The sequence below is a fragment of the Anomalospiza imberbis genome, chromosome 10 (genome assembly GCF_031753505.1).
Source record: "Anomalospiza imberbis isolate Cuckoo-Finch-1a 21T00152 chromosome 10, ASM3175350v1, whole genome shotgun sequence".
Classification (NCBI taxonomy): domain Eukaryota; kingdom Metazoa; phylum Chordata; class Aves; order Passeriformes; family Viduidae; genus Anomalospiza; species Anomalospiza imberbis.
In genome coordinates this window covers 21672393-21697317 of record NC_089690.1, presented here as the reverse complement: position 1 = coordinate 21697317, position 24925 = coordinate 21672393, and the positions used below count along the sequence as shown (strand labels likewise).

General features: G+C 52.0%; 3 protein-coding genes across 3 annotated transcripts; 2 read left to right on the top strand and 1 right to left on the bottom strand.

Annotated features, from left to right (window-relative positions):
• The first annotated feature begins 1235 nt into the window (after positions 1–1235).
• On the top strand, positions 1236–7124 carry GAL3ST2 (galactose-3-O-sulfotransferase 2). The gene is made up of 4 exons (XM_068201185.1): positions 1236–1596; positions 5134–5220; positions 5643–5922; positions 5997–7124. The coding sequence occupies exons 1-4, from the start codon at positions 1472–1474 to the stop codon at positions 6855–6857; spliced, it is 1353 nt and encodes a 450-aa protein (XP_068057286.1). The 5' UTR covers positions 1236–1471; the 3' UTR covers positions 6858–7124.
• Positions 7125–10199: 3075 nt separating this feature from the next.
• Positions 10200–12924, top strand: NEU4 (neuraminidase 4). Its single transcript, XM_068201183.1, has 3 exons — positions 10200–10445; positions 10774–11029; positions 11442–12924. The coding sequence occupies exons 1-3, from the start codon at positions 10245–10247 to the stop codon at positions 12470–12472; spliced, it is 1488 nt and encodes a 495-aa protein (XP_068057284.1). The 5' UTR covers positions 10200–10244; the 3' UTR covers positions 12473–12924.
• A 252-nt stretch (positions 12925–13176) lies between these two features.
• Positions 13177–16726, bottom strand: TM4SF19 (transmembrane 4 L six family member 19). The gene is made up of 5 exons (XM_068201184.1): positions 16711–16726; positions 16379–16557; positions 16190–16267; positions 15568–15749; positions 13177–14815 (listed from the first exon to the last, which is right to left on the bottom strand). The coding sequence occupies exons 2-5, from the start codon at positions 16553–16555 to the stop codon at positions 14629–14631; spliced, it is 624 nt and encodes a 207-aa protein (XP_068057285.1). The 5' UTR covers positions 16556–16557; positions 16711–16726; the 3' UTR covers positions 13177–14628.
• Between the last annotated feature and the right edge of the window lie 8199 nt (positions 16727–24925).

The window sequence follows — 24925 nt, the reverse complement described above, 5'->3', positions numbered from 1 at the left end:
CTCTGAGCAGCCCACCTCCACATGAGGACAAATATTTGTGCCTGGCACCTTTTTTTTTTTTTTTTTTGGCATAACTAAAGCTGATGATTCGTGTACAACACCCCAGGAGAGAGCAATGAATCCATTGTAAAAGTGTAAAAAATGGGCTTTTGTCATCCGTGGGCTCTACCAGCTCCTGAGCGAGAAATGGCACAGCTGACGTGTGTAATGTAACAGGAGAAAGAGGTCACTGAAACGTGCTCCCCCTGCCAGCAGCAGCTGGTGCTATGCCAAGAGTAACCCTAGAAATTCTCCATAAAAGAGCACATTGACTCAGGTTCTACTGAGATACTCAAGGAAAGCAACCCTACACCTTGCTAATCTCTGCATCTTGGTAAGCGCTGGAGTTGGGGCTGGTCTGGGGAAGCTGTGATTTAAAAAGAAATGCTGTGTATTTGGGGGCTCTGGAAATGTAGCAAGGTAGCTGAAGGATCCTGGAGTGCCGAGGATTTGGCTGTTGGTGGGGGGGCCAACAGCATACAAGGGTTAGAAAGGTAGCACTGTGTGTGGGGAGGGAAAGGGGACCACCAGGAGGTGCATGGATCATGGCATGGCTGTAAGAGACCAAAGTAACAACTCCCCCCTAGTCCAGGCTGGGAGATGTGGGTACACTTTTAGTTGCCTAAATGAGGAGAGCATTGGCTTCATCCCGGTATGGGGAGCAGGGAGATGACCCCACCTCCAGACTTGTGGGACAGATTCTGCTCTTCCAGGGCAAACTGCAACCATCATGTTAAGTCCTAGTGTATGGCAGCATCAGTGGAATCTAAAAATCTTGCATAATATGAATTGTAACAGTTGTTAATGACACCAGAGATAAAGCATAAAATAATGCCCCTTTTGGGGCAAGATTTCTCCCTCACAAGGCCTGGATACAGCCAAGTCTGTTAAGCTCTTAACCTCTAGCTAAAATAATTACATTTAACTTTAACCTCAACCTCCGCAATAATTGCATTTTTACCAAAAAGTTTGAAGTCTAAATGTTTTAAGAAGAATTTTCCATAGGTGAACACCATTCCTGTTTTGCTGTTGTCCCTAATTTGCTCTTGCCAAATGTACCCAGCAGTGAATTCCTACCCTTACCCACCGAGCAAGAAGCACATGAAAGGGACGGCAGGCACTGACCATGGCCCCTGGCGATGTGATGTTGTGCAGGGTGACAAAGGTCCTCCACTAGCCCTGGCTCCTGCTATGAGCCTCTCTCCTGCAGCCAGGAGAGAAAGGGATCCCCTCTAAGGAAACCCGGTTCCACCTTTCCTTCCCAGCAAAACTGCTGCAAACGCAGTGTCCCGAGGCAGCTCTTTATACCCGTGTTGATGTCCTGCCATACCAGTGCTTTTCATAGATTATTAATTAACTCCCACCCACTTCTGAGAACACCTAGCCACTCCCTTCGTCCTCACCTATCCCAGACATTTATAGCAGTGAACGGATGCTAGAAATAGAGACTTGGCCACTGAGCGCCAGAGGAGACAAACTGAGCGCACTGGAGTCGATTTGCAAAAGGAGATATTTCCCAGCTTGCAGCAGCATGAAAAGCCCTGGGTGCACTCCAAGGTAAGGGCAGAGGGAGCTGAGTGCTTGGGGTGCTGAACAAAAACTTGTTTTGCAGGAAGGTCTGGTTCAAGTCATCCCTGGAAGTTGTTAATAACCTATAGAGTTAGTTGCAATTTGCTGCAGGGAAGGGATTCATTTTGCCATTAGTATTTCTTGCCTGTGTTCCAGGTCTTTTAATTTAAAATAACCTTGTTCGTTTGATGCATATGTCTGTTATTTTCGGCTTAAGCCAAAGGAACAAGAGGGGGGTCCCAAGCCTTAAAGCATCTATTGGCTGCATCTCTAAAAGAGGTTGATTTCCATGTTTTCTTCCCAGAGGGGAGGTAGCACAGGGCAGTCTGGAAAGGCAAGTGGAAGCTCTGGCACCAGCCCTGCCAAGCGCTCCGTGGGTTTTTTGGCTTCTTAGAATTTTGTGTCTTAGCAGTCAGCTCCCATGTGCTGCTCAAAGGTCTTCCAGGCTCGTTCAGGTAACTTCAGTACAGCATTCAAATTTGGGCTTTCTCTCTTGAACTTTGCTACACCAGATCTTAGAGGTATTTTGCAACCTAAACAACTCCATGATGCTGTGCAGGTCAGAGACTTGCAGTGTTGTGACAAAGGAGGGTGTGTGACACTGAGGGAGCACAGCTTAAGGCTCTCACAGAGATGTGCCACGGTGGTGGGGGCCAAGCAGGGGTGAAACCCCAGTGCAGGTTTGCAGACATAGAATCAGAATATTCTGAGCTGGAAGGGATCCACAGGGATCATCAAGTGCAACTCCTCTTCCTGCAAAGGACAACCTCAAATGCCATGCCAAGTGCATGAGAGCATTTTCCAAATGCTTCTTGATATGCTCATAATTTCCATTACATGTATTTGAATCACAGAGTACCTGAAATGTAATCATTCTCTGCAGAATTTCAAACAGTTGTCATGTCTTACTCATTCTGGAATGAATGCTGGAAGCAAGGTCTGTAGCAAATCCCACACTGGCCCTGTGCTGTTTTCTGGGAGAGCAGTCACACTGTGTTCGAAATACTATGTACGCTCCAGGTGAAGATCCTACATGCTTTCTGTCAGTAAAAACCCTGAAACATTTCAAGAGCTCCTTTGTTTCCAAGCACAAGATGTGCAGAAATGATGGAGGCTTGTTGTAAGAGGAGGGAAAGGTGCCATCAGTTTCCTCTGTGGGAGATTTGTTTATTCAGCCACCTTATTCCCACAGTGTGTGTGGGGATGTCACGCTGGAGCCAGTGACAGCCCCGCGAGTGCCACTGTGGGTGGCCAAGCCCAGGGGCTGACAGGGACAGGACTCCATGAGTGCACTGGCCTGCACCCTGTGTACCTGCAACTCTCCTCTCATCCCCAGGGTCTCTGTTTTCCCACACTCTTCCCTGGGGATCTCCTTGATCCCTGCCCTTTGCTCTTCCTCTGGACACCTTCCTCCCTTGCCTTTACTGGGCTGCGGTGCAGCAGAGTTCACTCCATGTCACCACTCCCTGCTTGTTTATGGGCTGAAAGGCAGATACCTTTCCATCCATCCATCCATCCATCCATCCATCCATCCATCATCTTTCCATCCATCCCAGGCACAGGAACAAGCACCATGCCATGATAATGCGTTGTTTGTCACCCCTGCCATTTCTGCGTGGTGACTGGCACCTGCATGGACCATGTCCTGCAGACATCAATCACTCTTGCTCCTTAAAACTGACCATTCCAGGAAGAAATCGTTTTGGCCTAGATAATTCAAACCTTCATTCCTCCCCGTGTCTCCAGGGACAAAATCTGGCTGTTGTTTGGTTTGGGGCACATCCAGACAAAATGGGTCTCTGGGAGCATTCAGTCAGGCTGGAGATGGGCTCGGTGTGCTGAATGTGTCTGAATATTTGGAGGCAGAATGGCACTGTGTAATCATTTATGTAAGTAAACAACTATTAAAATATTGTGGGATGCCTTGAGGTGATAAGGTGCAGAGGTGCAGAATACAGAGCCTGTATTCTTGCAGCAGAAGGAATTGATAGTTCTTCTAGAGCATATTGTGATCCAGATCAGGATGATTTTGGGTGTATGTGATTTGTTTGCTCCATAAAACATCATTCAGAGTTGGCATTTTGGGGACACTACCTAAATTAATAAATGGACTGTTACTGCACCCATTAAACTCGACAGAAAAGGGGCAGCAGGAGGATGTCAGCTCGGGAAGGACCTCCAGGCAAGGCAGGGTGATGTGCTTTGAAAAGCATCAGATATAAGGCAGCCTCAGTTTAAATGAAAGACCAAGAAGATTGTTGCGGGGGCGGCGTGTAGCCTGCCCACTGCCCATGGGCTCCTCTGCTTTCTTCTCCCATCTCATCTCCAAGGCCAGGGGATTGTCCCACTCCCATCCTCCTAACAGGCCTGAGGCCAAAAATTTAGGAAATCCTGATGAAATCTTGCCTGCAGGTGTGTCTTGAAACTCTTCATGCAGAAGCTGTGCTGCAAATTCCTGCCAGAGGTTGGTGCCAGGTATGGATGGGGGTCTTCCCTGGCTTTGGGAAGGGCTCTTGGAGGAAGGTTTGAAGGCTTGCTTGCTCCCTTTGGAGAGTGGAAGCCACAAGTGTGACCATACCATGCTGTAAATATGGATTATATCTTCTCGGAACAGTGTAAAGGCTGAGCCAGATCTGCTGCATTTTGGCCGTGTCTGCAAATATGAGATTCACACAGAGCTCAAAAAGCTTCTAGGGTGAGAGAAGTCAGATCAAACTTGGTGGTGAAAAGCTCCTTTCAGGTGGGCATCAAACCTTCAGAAGATCCCCTCTGTGTCCCAGCTGGAGTACACTGGTGATCATGGTATCATAGGATTGTTTGAATTGGAAGAGACATTAAAGACCATCCCATTCCAACCCCCTGCAATGTGCAGGGAACGTTTGATGCATTGTGGTTGCTTAATTAGTGCTGGAAAAAACTCCTCTCTCATCATTATCCACCCCCCACCCCATTTCCAGGTGGGGTGTAATAAATCCATTACAGGTGCTGTTGGGTTATTTGATTTTCTGTCTTGAAAAAATCGTATTTATATTGCAAAAGAACCTCAGTTTAGTAGATTTTTCCTCATTTTAGTGTTTTTTTTTCCAATCCCCTTCTTCTGGAGTGATGTGATTACAGGAGCCACTCAGGTTTCTCACCAGGGAAGTCTTTATACCCCTACAAAGGGCTCGTTTTCTGGTGAATAATCTAGGAGTTTGAATAGTGAATAAGCTCTAAAGCCCCAGAAAGCCAAAAGAAAAGCAAAACAAAAGGCAGCCAAGCAGAGCAGGAGGCTGTGGGAAGAGCTTAGGCTCTGCCTGAAGCACACTGTGTCTTGCCAAAGGCTGAACTAGGGGAGTAATAGTGAAAGTGCAATTTCTCACTGTCTTGCCTCTAACACAGCTCGGGGTCCAAAGGTGGCTGCCAAAACTGAGATTTAAAACTGTGCATATATTAATTAAAGTTCTCAAGGGCAAGATGTGAAATGTGGTGGTTTGGGGAAGGACTATTGGATAAAAATCCACTGGAACTCTTATTTTTTTCCAGGCATGCCAGGTGTCTCATCATTTTCAGCTTCTGCCTGGGACTTTCCTGCCTCTCAGGATTCTTCCATATGAAGAATAAGAATTACAGGTGAGGCAGAAGCAAGGTTGCACAATTTCTTGTACCTGGAGCAGCTGGGACCTGATCTCTGACGCCTGATTTATTCCTCATGAGGCCTTGGGCTAATGTTCAAAGGGTGGTGGCTCAAAACTAGGTCCTAGATCCATGTTTGGGGAAGGAATCGAATTAGCCGAAGTGCAGCCTCTGAGGGACCAAACCAGCTGTGTGGGAAAAGGGGATTGAGCTGAAGTCTTTGGTAAGTGAGAATGTGGAGAGGGGGAAAACTGGAGGGGGAAAACATCTACACTGGAGGGTCGGGGCTGATTTGGATGCAGCCTTGGACCATCTGCAGGTGTGGTGTCAGAGGAGCACCTGGGTTTGGCTTTGCCAGGTCTCAGAGATGGGGTGCAGCACCAGAGAGTCTCTTTGCCCCATGTGTCACCTTCCTGCAGAATCTCAAAGAGCCACGAGGAGCTGCTGATCCCTCCCACGCCGTGCCATGCCAAGACAAACATCATGTTCCTCAAAACCCACAAGACTGCCAGCAGCACTGTGCTCAACATCATGTTCCGGTTCGCAGAGAGGTACAACCTCACTGTCGCCCTCCCTGTTGACCAGCTCTTCCACCTGGGATACCCAAGGACTTTCGTGGCCCACTTTGTGGAGGGCTTTGAAACCATAGGCCAAAATTACAACATAATGTGCAATCACCTGCGGTTTAACCCCTTGGAGGTAAGAAAGAGCCACGACACCTGAGGATAAACTTGTTTGGGACAAGACTAACCTCTTCTTCCTCCCACAAATAGGTAAAGAAGGTGATGGCAGCCAATACCTTCTACTTCTCCATCCTGAGGAACCCCATTCCTCTGCTGGAGTCTTCCTACATCTACTACAAGGACTCTGTGCCTGCCTTCAGGAGCTCCAAGAACGTGAACGAGTTTCTGGAATCACCCACAAAGTATTACCACCCAGCAGATTACAGGGAAAACATCTACGCCAGGAACATCATGTGGTTTGACTTTGGCTACAATAACAACGCGGAGGATGACACGAGCTACACCCAGGCTGTCCTGGAGGAGATCGAGCAGAACTTCCACCTCATCTTGATAGCAGACTACTTTGATGAGTCCATGATCCTCTTGAAGCACACTTTGTGCTGGGATCTGGATGACGTGATTTACTTCAAGCTCAATTCCAGAAGCCAGGACACTGTCCAGACGTTAATGCCGAAAAGTGAGGAGCAGATAAAAGCGTGGTGCTCGCTGGACTGGAAGCTCTACCTGCACTTCAACCAGAGCTTCTGGAGGAGAATTGAGCAGACCATAGGGCTCAAGGTGCTGGAAAAGGAGGTGGATCACCTGCGGATCAGACAGAAGGAGCTCATGGAGACTTGTCTCTCAGAGCAGGAGGCAGTGAGGAAGGATCACATCAGGAATAAAGCTCTCCTGCCTTTCCAGTCAGGGGCTGCAAATATCCTGGGTTACAACCTCAAACAAGACTTGGACAACACGACTCTGAGAACCTGCCAGAAAATGGTCATACCAGAGCTCCAGTACACGTCCTACCTTTATGCTGTCCAGCACCCGCACAAGAAGAGGAAAGATGTGGGGTTGCCATTGCTGTGGACCAGTCTCCAGGAGAAGATGCAGCTCCCAGGGTCCAACTAGGACATGTGGCAACCCCCTGTGGCTTTCCACTGCTTTGCATCACACCTTGTCTGACATGTAACTGACCCACAGGACTCTTGTGCATGAGAGGGAGGCAGTGGGGGCTTTGTTTATGGACACCAAGTTGGTGGTTGGTCTCTTTTTGGGGACCTTGAGCCAAAGGCTTTGCATTGTCCAGATCCTGGGTGATCCCACCTGCCTGCTTCTGGCTGGAGGGAGCCAGGCTGGCTGCAGCTGGCCAAGACATTCCAGCCTCTTAATCATTAATCAGGAGCATGATCATTTGCCTTCATTTGATTTTATTTGATATCCATCGTTGCATCAGTCTGGTCACAGCTCACTGGAGCAAGTCCTGACTTTGGAGGGTTTAGGGGACGGGGAGGGAAGTGAGGGGAGTGTGACAAGGGGACGCAGTGCTCGAAGAAGCAGGAGAGATGGTGGGTGAGGCTAGTCCACACTCAGTGAGGACTAACCACCACACGCTGCTGGAGCTGCCTTTGGTGTGGGGGTCCCAGGCATCCTGCCCACAGCCAGGCAGGCTGGCTGCCTTGCCCAGTGCATGTAAGCTGTGCCTCTCACACGTGTCACCAGGTGAACGGGACTCTGTCCCATGTGGGAGAGCTCGCAGCTCCCCTGGGAGGAGGTTTTGTGGTTTTGCCCCTCGCTCTCAGGCAAGGGTGCCTGGGCATCGATGTTCCTTTGGGTGCAGCATCCCCAAAGCCCTTTATCAGCAGATGCTTTTTTGGGTCTCCCCTTGCTGTGTTGGCCAAACTCTCCAGCATGGATTAGGAGGGGATGGAGTGAGGCACAGCTTTGGGCACACTGCTGCATCCAGGTCCCCACCGCTGCCCTGACCAGCACGAGCAGGAGGAGATGCTGGCCCAGCTTTAAAATGCTGGGGTTTTGTCATTGTGAGTTGGCACTGACAGATGTGTTGGGAGCAGGTGACAAGCAGTGACACCAAATCCATTGGGCTTGGTGCTGGCGCCCTCACAAACCTTCCTGGCACTGCCACGGCAGCAGGGCCCTGGATGGCAGGTTGGGGAGGATGGATCTGGGGTCCAGATGTTGCCTTGGGGGTGAAGCTGTGGGGCAGCAGCTCCAGCTAGGAAGCAGGAGTGATGCTGTCAGGGGAAGAAGGGTGAGAAGCAGAGCCAGGGTTTTCCTCAGTTGTGCTTGGCAGCTGAGGCAGGGGTTAACCAGCCCAGGTGTCCAGCAGGAACAACCCACATTAACAGCACTTTCCCTCACTAAAATTAACCCGAGGCTTTTGTAGCAGCCAGGCGGAGCTGCTGGAGCCACACGTGGTCACCCTGGGCCATCCCAGGGGCTCTTCCCTGGCAGTTCTGCAGCCTCCACCTCAGTTTTCCCCTTGGAGCTTCTGATCCGTGATTTGCCCTATGAATTTTGTCCAGCCCTTTTAGCTAAACTGGTCACAGAGATGGAATATTGGAATATAGGTATAAAAATGCTTTCTTAGTAGCTGATCTATGTGCAGGTGGGGGTCCTGGGAAGTCTGGGGATCCTGGGAGGGCTGGGGTTCCTGGGAAGTTTGTGGACTCTGTGGTGCTGGGGGTCCCGATAGGGCTGGGGATCCTGGAAAGGCTGGGAGGGCTGGAGGTCCACGGAAGGTTGGGGGTCCCGGGAGGGCTGGGACCCTCTGGACCACAGCTCCCAGGCTGGGGAGCTCACGGCAGAGCGGACCTGTGCTGGACATGGGCTGGAGCCCCTGGACAGGGAAGCCTGCAGGAGGAGGGAAACTGAGGCAGGAGATGCAATTAGCGCCCCATGGGTCCCCTCGCTTCCCCTCCCGGGGGTCCGAGCGAGGCGGCTGGGCAGCCGCGGGGCCCCCGGCTCTGCCCGGGCCCGTGGCGGCGCCTTTGTGCCGCGGGCGCCGCGGCAGCGCCGCTGCTGACTCAGGGATTTCCGCCGGGCACCGCCGTGGGAGCCCCGTGACCCATCGCGGGGGGACCCTGCGAGGACACGGGGTGGCGGCGGAGCAGTGAGGCGACAGCCCTGCGGAAAGCCGGCGTTACTCCGTGGCGCGGCCGAGGGACAGAGGGGAGCCGGAGCCGGTGAGTGCCGAATCGGCAAAAGCTCCTGGTGAAACCACAGGTGAGAGTGGCTCGCGACTGCTCCAGCTGAGCCTGGCGTGGATGCCATCTCCTTCTGCGGTGACAATCTCCAGGAAAATGTAGGGACATGTAAGCTGGGGACAGCTGTCCCTGAAGGAAAGGCTCTGGGAACAGCTCTCGGCCCCTGCCACAGAGCCAGCTCAGCTGGGCACCCACTGTCCGTGCTGTGCAGCTCAGGGTCCCCCCGCAGAGCAGGGGAAACAAGGGGTCAGCTGGCTCCGTTGCACTGGAGGCAGCAGAGGAACGGGAGCACTCCCTGACCCTGTCACGATGAGCCTGGGCTGCTCTGGAGGTCTCTGCCCTCCCGGTGCCTGCTGGAGGAGAGCACGGAGCTGCAGGTCTCTGCAGGTCTCTCTGTCTTTGCTCGCTGGCCTTGATTTCCCAGACAAGCATCTTAAAGATGGTTATAAATGAATCAGTCAATTTAATAATGAAAGGAATTTATTAAATCGAGTCAAATAAAATTGGAAAAGCTACAAGCAAATCAGCACCGAGCCAGGCAATCGGTGCTGGGTGAACTGGGTCCGGACTAATGCAGCTCCGTACCCTGGCAGTTCACAGGGTACTGATTTTACAGGGGTTTTTTATACTGTTTCTAGACTTAGTGGGATTCTGGGGGGTGTCTTCCTGTTTCTTTTTGTCCTTTTTCACATATTCATGCATGTTCTTTTCTTGTGGTGCTTCTAAATGGAGGTTTTCCCGGAATACTCTGATTGCTGAAATCCTGTTACGGATCTCTGAAATCCTGTTACGGTAATCTCTTCGAATATTTTGTTCTGGCGATGAATATTTATCTTATCATTCAAGGCATATTTTCTAGACAGAATAATTCTTCAGAATAACCATCTCTTGAGACAGGAATTCATCCTGTGTATATTGCTCTTTCCCGTCACTTGGTTCTATTAAAAAGGCTATTGTATTTTTTAGTCCTGAGCACAAATTTATCCTAAATTATATATTACAAAGATTAAATTCATTTTATTTCATTTTATTTTGGGATCCCCAGGTCAGCCTCCTCGCTGGCAGCCTATGCCCTGACTCACCTCTGAGCTGTGCTGACTTGCCAGTGCCCACTCAGCCCCTCCTCACTGCAGCCCTGTCCCTCAGCCCCTGCTCCCAGGGGGTTACCCAGACCCAAGCCCACCAAGTTAAACCCCAAACCCTTCCAAGGACAGCCCCGTGCCCCTGGCCATGCCCAGCAGCCAGTCTCCCCACCTTCGTCAGCCCACCACAACCTTCTGCTGCAGCTGCCATGGGCTCCCGGCACTTCCCGGCCCGGACCGTGCTCTTTGAGAAGGAGTCCAGCGGTGTCACGTACCGTGTGCCCGCCCTGCTCTACCTGCCCTGCGTGGCCAAGCTGCTGGCGTTCGCCGAGGAGCGGCTCAGCGCCGACGATGCCCACGCCAACCTGCTGGTGCTGCGCCGCGGCACCATCTACGGCAGCTACGTGGAGGTGGGACGGGGTGTGCCAGCGTGGAGACACGCTGGGGGCTGTCCTCATTGCTCGGGTGAGGAACAGCCAGGCTCCTGGAGACAGCCACATGGGGAGAGGGGGCTGGCATGGGTGGAGTGAATCACAGGGCCACGGGTTGGTTTTGGTTGGAAGGGGACCTCAAAGGCCATCTCATTCCATGCCCTGCCATGAGCAGGGACACCTTCCGCTACCCCTGGTTGCTCCAAGCCCCATCCAACCCAGCCAGGAGCACTTCAGCTCTGGGAAAAAAGTTGGGATGGTCCTTACCCCTCCCTGTCCTCTCCTCCTCCTCCTCCTCCCTGGGCAGTGGGAAGACATGCGTGTGCTGGAGACGGCATCGCTGCAGCACCATCGGTCAATGAACCCCTGCCCACTCTACGATGAGTTCACGGGCACCCTCTTCCTCTTCTTCATCACGGTGCTGGGCAGGACACCTGAAGCCTACCAGATTGTCACTGGCCAAAATGTCACCCGCCTCTGCTGTGTCACCAGCGTTGACCAGGGCCTGAGCTGGAGCACAGCCACAGACCTGACGCAGCAGGTCATTGGGGCGACCATCAAAGGTACCCAGCTGCCGGGGTGAGGAGAGGGGAGAGCAGCCAGCAGTGGGGGAGCCCTGGGTTTTGGTCTCCTGGAGCCTCCAGTGACATTGCTGGGGGTGACTTCAACATAGGAATCCCACAAGCTTCCAAAACAGTGGAAGAGGACCTCAAGCAGAGGGGAAAAGGGATGGAGGGAGTATGCATATCAGTTACTGAGAGTGGGGAGAAGATGGAAAGGCCCCATAGCCATGGAGGAGCATGTGTGAGGACAACTAGGCAGCGCTGGGCTCTGTTGCCCTCCCACCCCACCACCTGGCTTGGCTTGACTTGAGAGGAAGCCCTGGGGACCTTTCCGCGTGGGGCATGGCAGGGTGCCGTGGGGGTCACTCTTTACCCCATCCCACCTTCACTCCATCCCATCTCCGCTCCCCAGACTGGGCGACCTTCGCGCTGGGCCCCGGGCATGGGATCCAGCTGCGTTCTGGCCGGCTGCTGGTGCCTGCCTACAGTTACCACATCGACTGCAAGGAGTGCTTTGGGCGGCTCTGCAAGACCACCCCGCACTCCTTCGCCTTCTACAGCGACGACCACGGCCGCGGCTGGCGCTTTGGGGAGTTCATCCCCAACCTGCAGACGGGCGAGTGCCAGCTGGTCTCTGTGGATGAGGAGGACGGATCCAACGTCCTCTACTGCAACGCCCGCAGCCCCTTGGGCTTCAGGGTCCAGGCGCTCAGCACGGATGACGGGGCCGTCTTCCACGGGGGGCAGCTGGTCCAGCGGCTGGTGGAGCCCCCCCACGGCTGTCACGGCAGTGTCATTGGCTTCCCCGCGCCGCTCGTGTATGTCCCTCCCGCCTCCCGGGACACCGTGATGCCCCTCCGGGGCTCAGTTTGTCGGCTGCTTCCTGGGGCACTCCGGGGGTTTGGGCGCCTGCCCACCCGCCAGGCAGGAGGTGCTGAGCTGCCCACTGGCAACCACCGTGAGCCAGATGAGCCCGATGAGGACTGTCCTACCCCAGGGCATCACGATGATGCCCACAGTGTCTCCTTGGTCCAGGGGGACTCTGCAGCAACCCCCAGCCCCACTCCCTTCTTCCAAGCACCAACATGGATCCTCTACTCCCACCCCACCAGCTCCATGTCGCGGGTGAACATGGGGGTTCACCTGAGCACCTTCCCCAGGGACGCAGAGAGCTGGACAGAGCCCTGGGTCATCTACGAGGGCCCGAGCGCTTACTCGGACCTGGCGTACATGGAGCTGCCCTACAGGGACGCGCCGGTGGCCGGCGGCACGGCCATCGCCTTCGCCTGCCTCTATGAGAACGGGATGAGGTCTCCCTACGAGCAGATCTCCTTCAGCATGTTCACGCTGCACGACGTGCTCCAGAACATCCCCCTGACAGCCGCTGCTCCCCGCCGGGGCCGCGGGGAGAAGAGGAGGCGGAGGAGCTGCCTCATCTCCTAAAGCCTGCCCAGGTCAGCTCCCCGCTCCACCCCGGTGCTGGATCCTGGAGCACCAACCCATAGGCTGGGTCCTGCCACCATCCAGCACGGCCACATCGCACACAGGTGTGGTACTGTGCCCACACTGGGGTCTATCTCATTTTTATTGCTATTTTTTGAATTCTATTTTGGGTGGGGAGGCTTTTGCCCCGAGCCCAGCCCCAGGGTCCTCTCCAAGCAAGAGCCACCTCTGGAAACAGATACTGGGGGGCAACAGCAGCAGAGCAGGGGGAGGCAGCCAGGGGTACCCTGTGCCATCCCTGCGTGCCAGGTGCTGGCTCAGGGGGATGTGGTGCTCCAGCTGTGCCATACCTGGTATCACCACCCTGTTCCGAGGGCTTTCCTCCCCTTCTTATAAATAGTTATACTATATAAACATGGTATATAATGTCAGATTCTTTCTTTTTCATGAAATTTAACATATAATGTTAAATTCTTTTTCTCAATGGTCTCTCTGAAGTCACTCTGAGGGTTTGGGCTGGGGTAGAGTTCCGTTCCTTCATTGTAGCTGGGATGGGGCTGGGTTTTACATTTGGGCTGATGATAAAGAAATGTTTGTATTGCATTACTTGTCTGTCGGGGCTTTTAGCTCTCTCTTCATTGTTTTCCTTTTCATTACAATTTATTATTATTATTTCAATTACTGAAGTGTTTTTATGTCAACCCAGGAGATGTCTCACTTTTACCCCTGATTCTCTCCCCCTTCCATGGCATGGGGGTGAGTGGCTGGGTGGTGCTCGGATGCCAGCTGGGGTTCAGCCACCCCAATGGCCCAGTTACTGTTTTGTCTGGCCTGGGATTTGGTATTTTAATGTGCCATGGCCATCACTGCTCTCCTCTTGTCAGGCTGGGGACAAACCCGCTCCCAGCACGGGCAGGCCCAGGCCCATGCTGGGTCCTGTAAAGGTTATGGGGAGGGGGTTGGGCACAGGAGTGGGGTCCTGCTCTTGGGAATGGGCAGCAGCTGCTCCTGACACTTGTGTGTGGGTGAACTTTGGGGTTACACCTCAATTCCAGCTCTGCCTCCCCCAGGATGACTCCATCCAAGTGCCCCAGCTCAGCTCCTCGGGGCTTCTTCACCTGTCCTGGCCTGTGCAGGTGACAAACACCAACTCTACTGCCCTAAATAGGAACTGATTAACAAAACCAATTAACAAGAGTGTCCAGCTCTTCAGTCTGTGACACCACCATGTCTCATTTTCCACTGGGGTGGGTGGAGGCTGACAAGTGACAGACAACATGTAAAACAGAAATTTTCGGTTCCCTTGAAGTTGCAAAATAGAACTTAAACACCAACTAGGAAGTGAGATAAAAGGGTGTGAAAGTAGGCACACGGGATGCTAAACACAGCTGGCACCAGTGGAGAAACAGGTAATGAAGAACCTAGTGACTTTTGTGGCAAAGTTATGTAACAAGGAACAGCAGCTCGTGCCCTGAGAGACGTTCAAGGCAAGGTGACAGTATTGGGGCACTCAGTGAGTACAACCACCAGACACCCCCGTAGACAACCCTCTGTGATCCAAAGAGGACTTCCAGGAAGGGATGGAGGCATGGAGGTAAACTGGTTCTAGGAAAAGTGATGTTTATGTGTTCTCTAGGAAGCCCCCCTTGTAACGAATCTGTCTGATCATGATGGAACAAACCTCCTGTTATGAAGCTTCACAACACTCATTGGGTTAGTGGAGATATCCTGTGTGTGTCCAGCTCGTGATAAGGAATGCCTGCTTCCTAATGCTCCAAATTGTGTCAGAAAATTGGTTCTCTGCCTCCTTTCAGTAGCACAGGAGTGGCTGAGGCAGCTGCTGGGCTCATGCCGGGATGCTGGAAGCCAGGTCCTCACCTCCATCGCTCACCGGGCCAGTTCCCAACCCCAAACAGCCACCAGCCCCGAGGGAAGGGACATAGCCCAGGCCAGGGCATCTGCACAGGAGCAGCCCTTGGCACATCAGCCCCACGAGCTGCCTCAACACCTGGGGTGTCCGTCCCCCACGGGGGCTCTGTCAGTCTCACACAGGGCTCTTGCACCGGGCTGGTGTCACAGCTCCTGCTGTGCCTTCTCCGCGGCGTGTGCCAAGTGACACCCGAGGTGACACCTCCTCCTGGCACCGCCACCGGGCCCTACTTGCCGTCACAGAAGCCGCAGAGGCAGCCGAGGCAGCCGTTGAGGATCTGGAGCAAGGCCAGCACCATCTCAGCCACGCTGATGAGCAGCAGCAGGGAGAACAGGACGACGTGCCAGGTCACGATGCCCTCGGGCTCCAGGCAGATGCTCCAGGCTCTGCGATTGTACAGGTAGTTCTCAGCCCTGTGTGACAGGAAGGGGAGAAGGTGCAGGATGCTGCCTGCAGCAGGTCCAGAATCCCATCGCTTTCTGCCATGCAGTATCCCCCTATCCCCCGACACCCCATCTTGCATTCAGAGGATGAGCAGAATAAAAGCTTAGAAGCAAAAAAGAAAGGAGCAGGCAAGAAAAAGAATGGTTAGAAGAATCACATTTACACATGTGTGTGAATCTAAAAAGAGAACAGAATTATTTTGTAGCACATATAGTGACAGGAGGGAAAGAAACCTATACAATAACTAATTCTGCCATCTCTCTGAGAATTGGAAGCAAAAAGTCAAGATATTCCAATGCAAAAACATTGGAATAAAACATCAACCAGATATGATGGGTTCAGATATGATGGGTTCAGATACAATGAAATGTTGGTAAGAATCTGAAGTAGAGAAATGGGAGCAGTGGGGATTGAGCAGTGAATACAAAGGGATGATTACACTTCATAATAAATGAGCAAACAGCGCTGCAACTTCTTATTTGAGTTCTATTCTGTTAGTTGATATTACAATTACTTCAGCTGGGAGGTGGGAGGGTGATGAAGTTGGAGAGCACCATGTAGAAATCCATGGAAGGTGAGGATTCCTTGAGCTACCAGGGTTCTGCATCAACCACCACCACCAGCAGCAAGCACGCACCCACCCCACCCCACCCCACCCCCTTCATTAATCCACTTAATTAGCAATAAATTGATGAGGCAGCACCGGTGATTGAGCCCTCACCTGGCATCACCCAGGTCAGTGGCATCCAGGAAGGGGTAGCCCCAGAGGGCTGTGTGCCCGAGGCCGGGCCCGGAGGTGTTGTAGAAGCAGAGGGGGCCGTTGGTCAGCCCCACCCCGCACAGGACGAAGCAGGCGGCGGCGCCCAGGAGCGCCAGCTTGGAGAGCACCACGGAGAGGAACGCCTGCAGGGAGCGCCCGTGGGGACGCGGAGTGTCGGGGGGTCAACACGCAGCTGCAGCTCGGCAGCAGAGTCTGGGAGGGGGGAAAACTGCCCTCCCCGGCTGTGGCTGAGGATGGAGGCACCACTGGGATGGCAGAAGTGGGTAGCGACCCGCAGAGCCCATCCCGGCACGCACTGGAGCCCCGTCCCCTGCGGAGGTGGCACCCTGCCCCAGGGCCACTGCAGAGCAGCGCCCAGCACCCGCTGTGGGACAGGGGGCGTTCACCGCACCCCGCCGTGGGACGTGCGAAGGGCTCTGTGCCCCGCACAGGAGAGGGGGCACCCACCGCGGGCCATGGCAGAGGAGGATGCCTGCCCTGTCCCACCGCAGGGCCACGGAGGAGCTGGCACACGGCCACATCCCGCCCACCCTGGCCCGGCGCGGCTCCCGCCCCGGCTTACGCTGTGCCGGGCGCCGCAGCCCGAGCAGCCGGAGCGCTGCCACCCCAGCGCCGTGACGTGGGTCGCTGCCAGCAGCACCTGCCGGGACAAAAGCACAGCTGGGGACAAAGGGGAGCCAGCTGCCCCGCTCCATCCCTCCGGCCCCGCTGCAGACCCGGCAGGAAGGGCGGTGCGTCCCGCGGTACTCACGGCGATGCCGCCTCCCCAGACACCCGGCACAGCCCTGGCGTGGCTGCTGATGTGCCCCTCCAGCAGGTACTTGCATGCTCCGCCAGGGAAGAGCAGGAGGATGCTGGCTGCCATGGAGAGCGTGCCCAGCACCAGCAGGCAGGGACCCACGATCCGGCTGCACTTCCCCACACACATGGCTGTCCTGCATGGGCACGGGGAGGAGGAGGAGGAGGAGGAGAAGAAGAAAGGGCTGCATTTGGCCCCGCAGCGTCCCGAGGCTTGCCCACCCCGAGCCCATCTCACAGCTGTGGGTGGGTGGGAGTTGCTGGGTTGTGCTTTTGGGTGTCAGCCCACCCTGCTGGCACTGCCCCTACTCGAGGACAATTTCCAAATTGGAAATTGTAATACTTCTTTGAAATAGGCACTGGTGTTCCCACACCAAACCCCAAGAAGAAGTTTTTGGAAGAGTGTGGCTCTTCCAAAATGTGTCCCAGCTCCTGGCAGGGGAAGATGGTCTTTAAGGTCCCTTCCAACCAAAACCAGTCTGAGGTTCTATGAAAATGTTACTGCACGGAGCCAACCGCCCACCACAGCTCAGTTTGGCTTTCAGTGTTTACAACGAGCAGGAGGAAGCCAATAAAGAGTCAAAATCCTTGTACAAAGGCTTGTGAAAGCAAATCAGTCTCCAATTGTATCCAACAGCAATTCCATCCCTGTCCCCACCATAGGTCTGAGTATGATGAAGCAATTCAATTTAATTAAGAAAATATTATTACATTATTCTCCAGTCCCACTGGCATCTTACTAAATCATGAGTTTTTCAAGAAAGCACCTGCCCATCTCCAGGTGATACCTTGTCCAAATTGCCTCTCTTCTGCACCTACAAGACCCTTTTTGTACAGGATGTCCTTTGGTGGCTCTGGGATTGATGAAAATACCAGATTTGCTGTTGTCCTGGCTCCCTGCTATTCTCTACCCTGAGTTCTTTTGGCTCGAAGTTGGGCTTATGCATTTTCCCCTTTCCTGCTGGACTGCAGCCCGTTTTGCACAAGTTCCCCAGGTCAAGCTGTTTCCTGCTCTGGCTTTGCAAAGCAGAAGCGGCTGCGGCACCGCGTGGTTGGTTCTGTGGGAAGAGCTGCTCAGCCCCTCCTGCAGGGCCTCAGTGCCAGGGAGGAGCGGCCAGGGCAGCACATCCAGCCCTGGCACCTCCGAGGGGCCGGGGGACACCGGGCCAGCAGGGTCTGCTCGGGTCTGGCCACGCCAGTCCCAGCAGGGCACTGGGGAGGGCTGAGCATGGAGGAACAGGGCTCTGAGACACCTGGGGGGGCCCATCAGCTCCACACATCCTAGAATCCCACCTCTCTTGATTTCCATCCTCCCTGCCTTGGTTATAGGGAATTAAGGGCCTCTTGGCCCCAGTGAGGTCCTGCCTGCAGCCCAGGGATTGTGTGTGGTCGTTTCCTCCCACAGCCATGAGTGCCCTCTGCCGAGTCCCACCTCCCCACCACCTTCTGGAACAGCTCCAGCTCCTCTGAGCTCACAGCCTGGGCTCTCACCTTTCTCCTCATCTCCCCTCCACCTCTCCAAGCACTCTCCTTCCCCTCCACCGCTGCCCGCTCCCTGGGGATGGCAGGAGGTCTTTCCCCTGGGAAGCTCCCAGGGTGTGCTGTCCCTTCCATACATCATCCCCTGAGCAAGCAGCTCCTCGGCCAACACAGACAAACCCCTGTGCAGGGGAGGCAAAGCCACAGTGCAGGTGGTCCTGTGCCCATCCTGTGTCCAAAGCCAGACCCCCTTCTGCCAGCACACGTCCATGACCAAAAGCACAGAGATTCCAGCAAAGCCCAGGGAACTTCTCCCCATTTCCCAGCTTACCTCGAGTGATGCCACGCAGAGCAGCAGCGTCCACCCCTGGAAGAGCCCTGTCCCAGAGGCATCACCCATGGGTGACTATTTATGACACTTCAGCGTGTGCTCCCCTCCCACCCTGTCCCCCACAGGCCGCCCACCAGACCATGACCCTCTGCCCATGTCCCCATCCCAGGGAAGGATGAGTGGCTGGATGAGCCAGCCTCTGCCTTGCTCTTCCCCATTTCAGAATTTACACTGGCAGAGTTCGCCAAATCAGGCACAACCTCAGATGTTAAGGCTTCCACCACATCTGCACTAAATGCCTCAACCAGTGCCCGAGTAGTGAACACTGTTGCTCCTGGAACAACCTGTTGGGATAATGCTTTCCTCTGTAACACTTCAATAAAAGCTTCAGAATAAACATTCCCATGTGCCAACTGGCTCCTACCTCCCACCCTTTGCTTCCTCACAGGTGTCTCAGCTTTTCCTCAGGTGCTGAGTGTGTCTCATGCCTTGGTAATAAGATTGAGAGAGGAAGGTTATTTCTGGATAGCTTCATTATCAGATATCAGCATTTCCTATTTGCTATAGCTGGCAGTTAACATGCAACAGGGAAACTCCAATTCCCACAGAGAAGGTCAGGAACAGGATCAGGAGAACATCAATGATTTCTGTGTCCGAGAGCAAGGGTCAGGGAAATGGTAGCACAAAAAAAAAAAAAAAGGCAAAAAATGAGACAGTTTTGTTGGCAGAGGAGTTGCAGGTGGCACAAGCAAAGAGAAGAAAGAGAAAAGCTCGTGGGCTGTGCAGGCACAATGAAGAACCTTCTCAAAGAAGAGTTTTGGGAGCCCTCCAAGAACCACATGGGAAAAGATGAATGGGTGAGGTTGAGTTACAGCAGGCAATTCCATTCCTCTTGAAAAAATGAGCTGAGGAGCAGACTATCAGACAGTCCCTCTGAAAGGAAAATCAGAGCTGGCATCAGGAGAGGAATTCCCATTTTAGTCACAGAATCTCAGAATAGTCTGAGGGGGAAGGGACCCAGCAGGACCACGGAGTCCAACTCTGAAGTGAGTGGCCCATGCGGGGACTGAACCTGAGACCCTGGCATCCTTAGCACTGGGCTCAAGCACCTGAGTTAACCTCAGGGTATTTCATCCTTAAATGAGACAAATCAGTCTCCAAAACGAAGACAGACAACACATGCAGGGTAAGCAGAGTCCAAGTTCTCCTTCCTCTCTTTTTTCACTTAGAAAGAGGGGAACCCGTTTTTCACTCTGCTGCAAGAAAATGTTTTGCAACCTCATCTTGTGCCTTTCTTACGTCACAGCAATCTGAGGTTTCCACCACACACATGATCTGCTCCATCATCTCCCACAGAAAACCCCACGCCAGGAAGTGTGAAGCATCTGGGTGACACTCTTCCCTGGACTGCTGATCTTTTCCTTATAAGAATAATCCTAATAGAAGGCTAATTTTGGCCCTGCACGTGAGGAGCTGTGTGCTTGCCTTTCTCACACCAGAGTTCAACTGTGAAAGTGTCAGCACAGAAATTATGGGCAAGGAATTTGCTGCCGAGTCACCCAGTCCTGGTGCAGCCAAACATGGTCCCACCTAACGCAATTCCAGCTTGGCAAAGTCCCCCTGCGTGTTCCTCACAGCTGAAGAGGTGCCTTCACCTCCCTGCTCCCCCAGACTCCTTTGGGGCTGGGGAAACTGCACAGCAGGCTGGGTTTCAAGAGTGGTTTGGCTTCAAGGAGAACCAAAGACACTGAGGTGAGTCTGAACTGGTGAGAAGGAAACGTCCTGTGCCAAAGCAGCCTCCACCTTGGTCCACCTTGGTCCTGGATGGAAGATGTTCAGCACCCCTCTGGTCTCTCCCACTCCCCTCCTTAGCATCTGCAAACCTGTTTGTGCCACTACTCAGCCAAAAGCCACTACTCTCCAAAATCCCCTTAGACAAACCCTGCAGGGCGTTTGTGGCTAGAACTGACTGAGGAAACACCAACACGATGCTGGACAACATTCCCTTTAGGGCTTACAAGTGTCACCCGAATTAACAGTTCAGATCAACCAACCCCATGAAAAGCTGCAATTTTACAGAAAGGAAAAATAAGTAAATTAAACCCAAGAGGTATTTTGAGTTTGAGGTATCCCTGTAGTTCCTCGACCTGCAGACTGATGCAAAAAGATTCCCGACTCAGGTGGAATTGGAAATATTTTCCTAGGCTGCGTGAAGAGTTCAGGGTTTTCCAGCTTCAAGACTGTGGCAGGGGCTGAGCTCCACAGTGGAGACCTACCTACAGTCAGCAACATGAGGATGACCCAAAACTGATTTCTTAATTTCTCTTTCTCCACTGTACTAATGCTTTTTCTCTTTAAGCCAGGTTTTATAATCTCTCAGAGATAAGCATTATACCCTTGATAGCTCAGCTACCTCAGGGGGCATAAAAGAAGCAGGATGGCTCCTGTGACAGTGTTGGAAACAAAAAGTTTTAATAAAAGGCAAAATAAAAAAGCTCTTTGCAGAGGAAAACCGAGCCAGGGCAAGATGTTCTTGCTCCTGCTAAAACACTTCACAAAAACGATGAACTCTTTTGTTCTTTTCTTTTTCTAGGGAATTGCTCAGGCTGGACTTTTTGGCTCCTGTCTAATTAGCTATCCCTAAGTTTGAGGTGAAGTCCCCAAGGTCCCATGAGGTGTCTTTTAACCAAACTGGGGAGACAAACTTCTGGGCTTTCTTCCTTTTTAAGGGGACAAAGGGTAACTTGTTTACTCGGTCCACAGGGGGCCCATTCCTACACTGTACCTGCCAAGTCCTGGTCCAGAAGGGCCCCTGCTCCTTGGCATTTCATGCCAGGCCACGACAGGAATGTCCCAAGGAACCCAAACTCAACTGCACAAGTCAGAGGCTCTGCCTTGCCACCACCTTACCAGGAGGACACTGACAGGTCAGACTAGAAAGCCCCATTTCCTCTGCTCTTTCACTGAGAAGGATGGAAAATCCTAGCCCTGCCTCTTTTTATTAGTTTTCATACGGATATTTTTCCTGTAAAGCTCCTGTAAGTTTGTCTCACTTCCAGATTTTCTATCCTCTACAACAGCCTGAAGGTTTCTTGGGAAGTGCTGTCATCTACAGCTCCTTATCCTTCTAGCCCAGTATCCTTAAGGAAAAACTCAAGAACTCCACAAAAAACACAGGGACAGACTTCCATTAGAACTAAAGCAACAAATAAACCCCAACCCCAAAAAAACCAAGAGCTGAAGAAAGCTACTGAAAACAGTTTGTTTTATTTCCAGGATCAAATATTACAATAGGACATTTACATATATTTATAAAAAATGCAGCAGTTGTGTATATAGATCAGAGGTTTCCTTGAGTTTGGTCCCTCCCAGCACAGTGAGCTGAAAACTTCCAAATTAATCCTCTCCCTCCTCCCATGTGAAGTTGCCATTATTGAATAAACTGACCATTGTGAAAAGGTGTTCCTTAGAAACTGGATGTTCCCCAGTTCCAGGAAACAGCCTCATTTTTAAAAAATCATCTGTCCTAGAGTCTGGTGTCTCTGAGTTGAGTTTTACCCAGATGTTCTTCATATAAATCTGGTCTATAAAAATAGCACCTCATCCCCTGCTCCACAGTTTCAGCTCTACACCTTCAATCTGGGCACCATTTCACAAGCAGTTGCAAAGTGACTTTTCTCTGCACTGCAGACACACCCAGTGATCTGTCAGTGACCAAATCCCCAGTTTCTGTGCTCACTCCCAAGGTGCCCATGGAACACAGTGGATAACCCGAGGCAGGTCGAGGCACTGCTGCCAGGTGCAGCAGTCTCTGACTGAAGCCCTGTGTGTGTAAATACATATGGCTCTGTTTGTTGGGACTGCACAGACACCAAGCATCCCAAGGACAAGAGGAGACAGGAAAAAAGTCAGCACAGAAAGGGCATCCATTAACCTCACCAGCTCCAAATCCACACAGGCCTGTGGGTATTTCCACCAACACAGCCAGCACAGAGCTCAGCATCAGTTTGTTTTGTCTTTGAAACAGGAGCTGTTCCACTCACAGAAAATCACTTGTGAAAAGAAATAAATAGAAAGGGTGAGGGAGAGCAGAGGCTGGATTTGAGCCTATGGGAACAGCCAGACGAGGCACAGCCGGTCCTTAAGGACAGTGACTTTGCCCCTCACCCACCTAAAGCACATCTCTGCCACCCCTTCTCCTCTTGGAACACCAGACTGCCTGTCTTATCAACTTCACTAAACAGGGATTAAACCAGAAGAAAATAGTGACATTTAGTACAAACTAAAAGGAATAAAAATGAAGTGATGAGGCCCTGAAATGATACAGATCTTCCCACTCACAAGGACATCCCTATACAGATCCCTATGTTCATATTTCATTTTTATGTGGTTTACCAAAAAAACACCATGTTTCAAGCATCTCTGCAGTGTTTGCCACCTGACAAACAGCCCAAAATGCTGCCCTTCCCCCAAAAGAAAACTGGTTTTAATTTAGCCCTTGTTGTTCGAGTCCCAGTGAAGAAGCTCAGTGCTCTGACAGGAACAGGAATTTGAGACCCTTCAGCAGAGAGGCTGAGTTAGTAAAACCTGCACCAAACCCAGATTCTGCAAAGGTACAAACCACAGCACCAGTGCCAGGGCAAGCTGAGTGTACAAATCAGCTCTGAAGGACACGGACCCCGTGAAACACAAGCTGGACAAAGGAGAGGTGTCACTTCCCCCTAACAGTGAGGAGAAGGTCAGGGAGCTCTGGGAAGAGCTGATGGAAAATTCCTGTTTAGATCTACTTAGGACTAATGGTACATCTGGATGCTTTTTACAGACAATTGTATTTTACAAGGCTACCTGCAAATCCTGGACATTCCTCTAAGATCAATGGTGTTAACTGATTTACCAGGAAAAGCAATGCACTGCAGTCCACGAATGTCAGAAATCATAAAAATCACAGACCTTGGTTCAAAGCCTAAAGAAAATAACACAAGGATGGCCAGAAATATTTGGCCCAGCCTCTACCTACCCTTTTTAGGTCAATGGGGAATGCTGTCAGCTTGCCTTAAGAGCATGCAGCATCAGAAAGATACAAAATCCTTCTGTACTCCTCTGAAGTGGGAGGTAAATGTGTCAGCTGCATCTGGCAGGGAAAGCCAGAGCTTGTTCCCCCTTCTGTTCCAGGATCCTGGATGTGACTGGGACTATTGGACATTATATCCCAAAACAAAGCTGTGTTAAGATGAAGAGCACAGGCAAAGGGAACATCTCCACCAGCAGCAAGGAGCTCCAGCTTCAAACACGACAGCCCTGACAGCTCTCCACTCAGAAAAACCTGCACTGCCTACATGCACTGCTGCTCCTTCAACCCCACCAGCTCCTGCAGCACCACAGGCAAATCCTGACCCAGTGACACCCACAGGAAGCCACAAACCACAGCTTTTGAAGGATTGGTTTCCTTTGTCCTTCACGGCTCAACATCGTATTTCCCAACCAAATTTAACACATTTTTTCCAGCAAACGCAATTTGAGCTTCAGATTTCACCTCTAGAAGAGACTGTTTAAAGGATCTTTAAACACTGCCCAACCCATCACCTTCACTGCCAGGAGCTGTCCTGTCCCAGGCAGGACTTGATTTGTGTTTTCAACCGCATTCCTCAGGCCAGCAAAACACATTCCTCCAAAGGGATGAAGAGCTGAAGAGGCTGTATCTGGCTGGTGCAGTTTCTCATCAGCTTTCAGCCCCCACAGCTCATGTGTGGCACTGGGGTTTGTTTGGGTTGGGAAGGGGAGAAGGAGGAATGAACAAAGAGAAGAGCCACATGCAGGGATATGTATTCCTTAATTTTTTTTTCTCTGTTTCTTGCTCTCAAAGCAAAGCAGAAGAAAAGTGATAGAAAAAAAAACACACTGTGGGACAGATACAAAAAAATCCAACCCAGGATCACAGTTTCCTGGAACAGAACAAACTCCTAGAAACCACAAGAAAATGCCATTTTCAGTACAAATGTTCAACTTCCCTATCTTCTTTCCCCTGTTTGAGCAATTCCTGGTCTCACCACGGAGTTCAGCCCAGCCCCACACACAGGAGCAGGCCTGGGAGGGCCAGGGGACAGAAGGTGCCAATAAACCACATTCCAAGCAGGCAGCTGGAGCTGCTTCAGGAACCTTTAGGTCTACACGGAAATGTGAGTTAGGGATCTGGATATCCAGGAACTAAAGGATCCTTCAGTCTAGAGGTGCCACTGCTCCTTCACAGGCCCAACACAAGACTCCCCCTCTCTTCTCCAAGCTGGGAGCAGCCTCCACACCTGGGGGTCTTTACAAACCAAAGATGACATCTGGTGTCCCATCAACCACTGATCAGGGAACTGAGCTGAGACTGCTTTCCTGACACTACATCCTGCAGCAGAAAGGGAAATCAACGTCTACAATTGCATGATTACATGTCAAACCTCAATTAGGAGCAAGAGACAGCTGTGAGCTGAAGTTTTCATGGGGAATGCCAGACATTTTCTGTGATTTCTTGCATTTAAAGGTTCCAAAGTACAGATGCTAGTATGAAATCAAAGGCAAAATATATTGAAAAATTGGAATATGTAAATTTCTGACTACTAAAGTCTTTAACAAAGAAAATCATCTGAGAGAGGCAGAAAAAGTCAGCAGTTATGCCAGGTCCCATGTGCCTTTGTCCTCAGTGAT